The sequence below is a fragment of the Cebus imitator genome, unplaced genomic scaffold (assembly GCF_001604975.1).
Source record: "Cebus imitator isolate Cc_AM_T3 unplaced genomic scaffold, Cebus_imitator-1.0 Scaffold331, whole genome shotgun sequence".
NCBI lineage: Eukaryota > Metazoa > Chordata > Mammalia > Primates > Cebidae > Cebus > Cebus imitator.
The window spans coordinates 1368340-1377240 of NW_016107646.1; the positions used below are offsets into that span (position 1 = coordinate 1368340).

The 8901-nt window shown below is 32.1% G+C and overlaps 1 protein-coding gene across 1 annotated transcript in view; it reads left to right on the plus strand.

Annotated features, from left to right (window-relative positions):
- Positions 1-8901, plus strand: part of VPS13B (vacuolar protein sorting 13 homolog B) — an 829147-nt gene that overhangs the window by 178170 nt on the left and 642076 nt on the right. Inside the window, exon 17 of the mRNA XM_037730112.1 lies at positions 2965-3146. Within this exon, the coding sequence (XP_037586040.1) occupies positions 2965-3146 (182 nt within the window). The remainder of the gene's footprint in view (positions 1-2964; positions 3147-8901) is intronic.

The window sequence follows — 8901 nt, forward strand, 5'->3', positions numbered from 1 at the left end:
CTTTTCTATTTGTTTTTCTGTTTAGGAACACTGATTATGTATATTGTATATTGCCCTTTCCTGATACTGATATCAGTATCTTTTTCTAAAATCATTTTATAATTTTTCAAAATTGTTATTTCTATGTAGATTTCTAAATTTTATCTACCTTCTTTCTGACTAATTTGAGTTATATTTTATTTGTTGAACTTCTAGATATTTGGAGATTTATACATAACCTTATGGTATTAATTTATAGTTTAAATGCATTGTGATCAGCACCTATACTGTGTATGATTTCAGCCTTTTTCCTTTTACAGACTTGCTTTTATGTTCTTATAGTATGCCTTATGAATGTGTATTCTGCTATTGCTGGGTGGGTGTTCTACAAATGTCAATAAGGCCAAGTTGATTGATGGTGGTGTTTTTGTTTTTAATTATTTACTTACATTCTATATGTTTTATCAATTCCTGAGAGAAGAGTGTCAATCTTTAGTTTTTGGATTTGTCTGTTCCTCTTTTCAGTTCTCTATTTAAAAAAATTTATGTATTTTGAAGATCTGTAATGCCCACAAACTTAATTAACCATGTTGTCATTATCAAAAAAGTCTCTCTGTATCTATGGTAATAGTCTGTGTTCTGAAGTTTAATATATTTAATATTTATTAATGCATTACTCTTTTTTAATTAGAGTTATGTGGTGTTTGTTGTGCTCATTCCTTTACTCCTTCATGACCTTATCTCCTTTATTTTTAGCCTATCTGCCTTCTTTATATTTAAAGTGGATATATAGTTGGATCTTGGATTTTTTGTTAAATATAATCTGAACATCTCTTCTTTTAATTGATATGCTTAGACATTTGAGACTTAATATTTATATTTTGGGGTTTAGTTCTAGTATTTTGCTGTGGGTTTCTAATTGTCCCATCTGTTGTTTTGTTTTCTTTTCCTAACTTTATTTAGATTGAGTTTGTTTCATCCTCACCATTCCATTCTTATTCCATTATCTCCACTATTGCCTTTATTAGTTTTACCTGTTGGTTTTATGGATTTAAGTGTTCTAAGGTTTGCAGTTTACATCTTTTACTTATCACAGCTACCTTCAAATAATGTTATACCATGTCACACATTGTGTGAGAACCTCCATTTTCCTTTTTCTATCCTTTGCTATTAGCATTATGAATTCTACTTTTCCATGTGTTGTAAACTCTGAACTATGTTGTTATGATTTTTGCTTTAAACAGTTAATTATTTAATCTTGTTAATGAGAGTGCTCTTCTTCTGCTTCTTTCTTCTTTCTTCCTTTCACCCATATATTTACCATTCCCAGCACTCTTCAAATTTCTTTATATAGAGACACAAATATTTTCGTCTGGCATCACATTCATTTAGCCTGAAGAATTTTCTTTAACATTTTTTGTACTACAGATATGCTGGTCAGGAATTCTTCCCAGTGTTTAGTCATAAAAAGGCTCTTTTGCTTACATTTTTAAAAGATTTTTTTTCTGAATTTTGGATTCTAGGCTGACAGTTTTTCTTTTTTCTTTCAGCATTTCAATCATGTTATTCTGTTGTTTTCTGTTGTATATGATTTCTGGTGAGGAGTCTTTATTTTCTAGCTTTTGTTTCTTTATATGTGATGTATTTTTCTCTTTAACACTAGTTTTCAGAAATTTGATTTTAATGTGCCTTGGTATGTTTTTAATTCTTGTCTGCTTGGGGTTTGTTGAACTTAGATATTTGGGTTTATAGTTTTCTTCAAATTGCTTGATAGTGTCCCACATCTCATTAAAGCTTTGTTCAGTTATTTTAGTCATTTATCTTTCTTAGTCCTCAATTTCCTGGGACCTTCTCGGAGAATAGTCAGCAAGTGGGAGAAAAGAGGGAAGCATTTATTCTTGCATTTCCATGTTCTGTATGTGTGAATGCAAAGTAGTTTGCTGGTGTCTCATGATGCATGGTGTCTTTAGGTAATGCAAGTGAAAGTTTACATTGAATTGGCCAGAATAAGAAGTAGGGTGAGAAGCTTTTTAGGTGATATACAAGAGATGTTTTATACTCTCCATGTGTGGTTACAGTTATGGTGTAACTGACAAATGGTGGAAGGTTTGTGGAGTTGAGGAAAGAGCAGGTGACAGTCTACTATAGTAGCATCCTGATTTTTTTTTATATCTATCTTTTTTTTTTTGTTCTTCTATTTTATCTTGCTTGCACTTCAGTATAAACTTGTTGCTTATATTTTTTTTTTTTTTTTTTTCTTTATGTTTTTTTTTTTTGAAATCTTTCCTTGCTTTGAGGAGTTGTTATTTAGAAAATTTAACTACATAGTTCACTTTATTCAAAATGAATAAGCAATCAACAAATTAGATATTCCAGGGCAGAAATTAAAAAAAAAATTTGCCATTTACTATCAAATAGAGTCCTGAGTATAATGTAAATACTTCATAAATACTTCTGAGAAAAAGTATTAGGAAAGAGGGCTCTGGATCAGCTTGCCTGGATTTAATTTCTAATTAAATGTCACTAGTGTGACATTTGATACCTTAATATATCTGTGTATGTCTTGGTTTTCCCATTTGAAAAACTAGTATAATGATAGTACTTCTCTCATAGAGTTATTGTGGCAGAATTTAACGTGTTACTATAAGAAATCTAGAGTAATACAGGGTTTCTAGTAAATCTTCTCTAAGAGTTAACAAGCACCATTTTTATTTTTACTTATGATAACTGCCTTGATTATACAGTAGTTGCTTGAGCAGAATATGTGTGTATGGGCATCATTCTAGTTTGTATTTTTATATTTTATTTTTCAAAGTTTCTGAAATAGTGAAACACAAAGTTAGCAGAATTGCCTATTTTGTTTAATCGAATTTTAAAATACTTTGGATATATTCCCTTTCTGCTTTTGCAACCTAAGTCATTTAGTATTTTGTTGTCTGTAAATGCTGTTTACTGTATTGTGATTCTTTCTGTTTTCTTGTTCAGGACCAAAAGATCTCAGATTGCTATAACTGAAGGTATATTTGAACTTCCTAACCTCACACTTCAAGCTACAAGAGCACAGACACTTCTCTTGCAAGCAATATATCAAAGTTGGTCTCATATTGGAAATGTCAGCTCTTCTGCAGTGAATGAAGCTTTGATAAATGAAATCTTCCTAAGTATAGGTAAGAGAACAATCTTTTTGATAAGAATATGGAAAATTTGTGTTAGAGGCAACTAATATTTTATTATTAAAATACATATGTCTAGCATGGTCAACTTAAATTGTAATATGTTTCTGTGAAGATAGATATGTATAGCTTATGTTTAAAATCCAGATTATGAGTTAAGGCATCCAGTTTTTTTCCTTCCTACCAATTTCTGCATATGTTTCATAATTGCAAATAACTATTTTTCACCAGCTTCTTGCATAATTTACCTTTTGGATAACTTAAGGTTATCAATATATGTGTTTGAAATGATAGCCAAATCAAGTATAAGTACAGGATACTTGTTTTAAGTTGTTTCAGTTTAAAATAATAATGTTAGGTTTGTCAGTAACACATAAGTAGTTTTTGAAGGTTACATTTTTAAGTGTAATTATGCTTAAAGTAACATTATTTTTAATTTATCTGTTAAAATAAGGTGACTTTCATTCTTATATGATGCTTTTGAAGGTTTTAATTTGGGACCTTATATTTTAATTAAAGTTTTCTTATTTGGCCTAGCTATTGACTAAAGTAAAATACAGGTTGATTATCCTTTATTCAAAGTGTTTGGTACCAGAAGTGTTTTAAATTTCAGATTTTTTCCAGATCTGGAATATTTGCACATACATATATACTGGGGATGTGACTCAAGTCTAAATATGAAATTTATTTACATTTCCCATATACCTTATGCACATAGTCTGAAGGTAATTTTATATAATATTTTTAACAATTTTGTGTGACTTAATCACATGAGGTCAGGTGTGGAATTTTCTACTTGTATCATGTCAATGCTCAAAACGTTTTAAATTTTGGAGCATTTCAGATTTTGAGAATTCAGATTAGGGATGCTCAAGCTGTACTAGTTTTGTTGCTGGCTTTTAGCATTTTATAAAGAATAACATGATAAATGTTGCAGTAGGATAGAGATTCTTCACTTGGAGCTTATGAAAAGACTTAGAGTTTTCTGAATCCCCTGAAGTAGTATGCAAATTTTAGTGTATATATAAACACACACCCAGAAATACGTATTTATCTCTTCTTTTTGAATTGAACTTACTGCTCCTGTCTAATAGAAATTTTGTACCCTTTGAATAGCATCTTTTTATTGCAAACCCACCACTACTTTATTCCGCCCACATTTTGTAACCACTGTTCTACTCTAACCACCATACTATTCTCTACTTCTATGAGTTTGACTTTTTTAGATTCCACATTTAAGTGCGATCCTTTAGTATGTGCCTATTTCACTTTGTATAATGTCCTCCAGGTTCAGCTGTGTTGTCCTAAATGACAGAATTTCCTTCTTTTTGTAAGGCAGGATAGTAAGCTGTTGTGGATATATGCCATATTTCTTTTATCCATTCGTTACTTAATGGACATTTATACTGATTCAATATCTTGTCTATTGTGACCAATACTACAATGAATATGGGAATGCAGATATCTCTTTAACATGATTTCATTTTTTTTGGACATATACCCAGAAGTAGGATTGCTAGATCATATGACAGTTACATTTTTAAAATTTTGAGGAACTTCTATATCATTTTTCATAATGGTTGTACTACTTTTCATTGCTACCAACAGTGTTTCTTTTCCTCCAAATCTTTGCTAACACTTATCTTTCATCTTTTTGAGACTGGTCATTCTAACAGATATATGCTTATATCTCATTGTGGATTTAATTTACATTTCTCTACTAATCAGTGATGCTGAGTATGTATTTATATACATGTTGGGCATTTACATTTTTCATGAACCTGTTGGCCATCTGTCATCTTTTGAGAAATGTTTTTGCCCATGTTTAAATTGAGTTGTTTTCTTGTTATTGAGTTGAGTTCCTTAGATATTTTGGATAGCAACCCTTTATCAGATGTATGGTTTGCAGATTTTTCTCCCAGTTTCTGGGTTCTTCCTTCACTCTATTAATTGTTTCTTTTGCTATGCAGAAGCTTTTGTTTGATGAAGTCCCATTTTTCTGTTACTGCTTTTATTTCCTGTGCTTTCCGGGTTGTAGTCAATGCCCAGACCAATGAAGCTTTGTCCCTAAGTTTCTTCTAGTAGGCTTACATCTCCAGGTCTTAATATTTAAGTCCTTAATCTGTTCTGAATTGTTTTTTCCTCATGGTAGCAGATAAGGATTCAATCTTACTGTTCTGCATGTAGATATCCTGTTTTCCCAGCAGCATTTATTGAAGAATCTGTTCTTTTCCCATTGTATATTATTGGCATCTTCATAGAAAATCAATTGTCCATAAATGTGTGGGTTTATTTTGGATTCTTTGTCTTTTTTTATAGGTTGACGTGTCTGTTTTCATGCCAGCACCATGCTGTTTTGATTGCTATAGCTTTTCAGTATAAAGTCAGATAGTATGATTCCTTCAGCTTTGTTCTTTTTGTTTAAGATTGCTTTGGTTCTTTAAGGTCTTTTATTCCATATGAATATAAGGATTTTTTTTAACGTTACTTCTCCCATTTAATTAACACAGAATATCTTTCCATTTATTTGTTTTTTTTTTTTTTTTNTTTTTTTTTTTTTTTTTTTTTTTTTAGTTTATCAGTGCTTTATACTTTTCAGTATACAGATCTTTCATATCCTTGGTTGTGCTTTATACTTTTCAGTATACAGATCTTTCATATCCTTGGTTAAATTTATACATATGTATTTTTGTTGTTGTTGCTATTATAAATGGGATCGTTTTTCTAATTTTTTTTTGAATACCATTAGTTTTGGATATGTTAATGCATAAAAATGGTACTGATTTTTACATGTTCATTTTGTATCCTACACCTTTACTGAATTCACTTATCAGTTCTAAAAGTTTTTTGTTGTTGGAGTCTCCCCCTGTCACCCAGGCTGGTGTGCAGTGGTGTGATCTTGGCTTACTGCAACCTCTGCTTCCTGGGTTTGTAACTGGGATTACAGTTACATCACCACACCTGGCTAATTTTTTTTTTTGTTTTTTTGGTAGAGACGGGGTTTCACCATGTTGGTCAGGCTTTTCTTGAACTACCGACCTCAAGTGATTCACCAGCCTCAGCCTCTCAAAGTTCTGGGATTACAGGTGTGACCCACCACACCTGTCCGGGATTTTTACATATAAGATCATACTGTCAAGAAGCAGAGACAATCTAACTTCTTCCTTTTCTATTACAATGCCTTCTATTTCTTCCTCTTGCTTAATTTTTCTGTATAGGACTTCCAGTACTGTGTGGAAAAGAAGTAGTCAGAGTGAGCATTCTTGTCATGTCCCTGATCTTTAAAGAAAAGATTTCAGGTTTTCACTGTTCAGTATGATGTTAGCCCTGGGCTTGTCCTATATATTCTTTATTATGTTTAGGTACATTCCTTCTATACCTAATCTTTTGATAGTATTTGATCATGAAATGCCATTGAATTTTGTCAGATGCTTTTTCTGCATCTATTGAGATGATGATATGACTTTTGTTTTTTATTTTGTTAATGTGATGTGTCATATTTATTGACTTGTATTTGTCAAACCATCCTTGCATCCCATGGATAAATACCACTGTATCATGACAAAATATTATATTAATGTGTTGTTGAATTTTGTTTGTTAATATTTTGTTGAGAATTTTTACATCTGTGTTCACCAAGGATGTTGGTTTGTAAGCTTTTCTTGTAGTGCCCGTGTCTAGCTTTGGTATGAGGGTAATACTGGCCTTCTAAAATGAGTTTGGAAGTATTCTAGATTTTTGGAATAGTTTGAGAAGTGATCAATATTAGTCGTTCTTTAAACGTCTGGTAGAATTCATCCAGTCCAGAACTTTTCTTTGACAGGGACTTTTTCTTACTGATTCACTCCTCTTATTCATTATTGGTCTACTTGTATTTTATGTTCCCTCATGATTGATTGAGTCTTGATATGTTAAATCTGTCTAGGAATGTATTAATTTCTTTTAGCTTATCTATCCATTGGTGTAGCATTGTTCATAGTAGTCGCTTATGGTGAGTATATTTCTGTGGTTTCTATCAGTTAATTTCTCATGTTTCATTTTTATTTATTTGAGCAAGCTCTTTTTTCCTTTGTCTATGAAGGGTTTATCTTGTCAAAAAAGCCTTCTTATTTTTGTTTATTTTAAAAATCATTTTCTTAGTCTTTATGTATTTCTGTTTCAATATTTGTTACTTTCTTCCTTCTGCTGATGTTAGATCTTTTTCTAGTTCCTTGAAGTATAATGTTTGATTGGGTATTTGAAATCTTTGTTTTTGATATAGACATTTATTGCTGTAATCTTCTTTCTTACAACTACATCAGCTGCATTTCATAAGTTGTGTATTTTGTGTTTCCATTTTCATTTGTCTCAAGATACTTTTTGATTTTCTTTTTGATTTCATCTTTTATCTGTTGGTAATTGAGGAACAGGTTTTTAATTTTCACATATTTGTGATTTTTCCCAAGATTTCTTTTTTAAAAAAGAGGAAGTCAAATTGGGTCTGTTTGCACATGACATGATTGTGTGTTTAGAAAACTTTATCATCTCAGCCCAAAATCTCCTTAAGCTTATAAGCAACTTCAGCAATGTTTCAGGATACAAAATCAATGTGCAAAAATCACAAGCATTTGTATACACCAATAATAGAGAGCCAAATCTTCAGTGAACTTGCATTCACAATTGCTACAAAGAGAATAAAATATCTAGGAATACAACTTACACAGGATGTGAAGGAGCTCTTTAAGGAGAACTACAAACTACTGCTCAGGTAAATAAGAGAGAATACAAATGGAAAACCTTTCCATTCTCATGGATAGGAGGAATTAATATTGTAAAAATGGCCATATTGCCCAAAGTAATTTATAGATTCAATGCTATCCCATCAAGCTATCATTGACTTTTTTTACGGAATTAGAAAAAAACTACTTTAAATTTCACAGGGAACCAAAAAAGAGCCTGTATAGCCAAGTCAATTCTAAGCAAAAAGAACAAAGCTGGAGGCATCATACTACCTGACTTCAAACTATGCTACAAGGCTACAGAAACCAAAACAGCATGGTACTGGTACCAAAACAAACATGTAGACCAAAGAAACAGAACAGTGGCTTCAGAAATACACCACACACCTACAACCATGTAATCTTTGACAAACCTGACAAAAACAAGCAATGGGGAAAGGATTCCCTGTTTAATAAATTGTGTTGGGAAAACTGGCTGGCCATATTGAGAAAACCGAAACTTCATCCCTTCCTTACACCTTATATAAAAATTAACTCAAGATGGATTAAAGACTTAAAAGTAAGACCCAAAACCATAAAAATTCTAGAAGAAAACCTCAGCAATACCATTCAGGATATAGGCATGGGCAAAGACTTCATGACTAAAACACCAAAAGCAACGGCAACAAAATCCAAAATTGATAAATGGGATCTAATTAAACTAAAGAGCTTCTGCACAGCAAAAGAAACTATCAAACTATCATTGGCCAGACTTGGTAGTTCACACCTGTAATCCCAGCACTTTGGAAAGCCAAGGCCGTGGATCACCTGAGGTCAGGAGTTTGAGACCAGCCTGACTAACATGATGAAACCCTTGTCTCTACTAAACATACAAAATATTAGTTGAGTGTGTTGGCCTGCACCTATAATCCCAGCTACCCTGGAGGCTGAGGCAGGAGAATTGCTTGAACCTGGGAGGTGGAGGTTGCAGTGAACTGAAATCGTGGCATTGCATTCCAGCCTGGGCAACAAGAGCAAAACTCTGTCAAAAA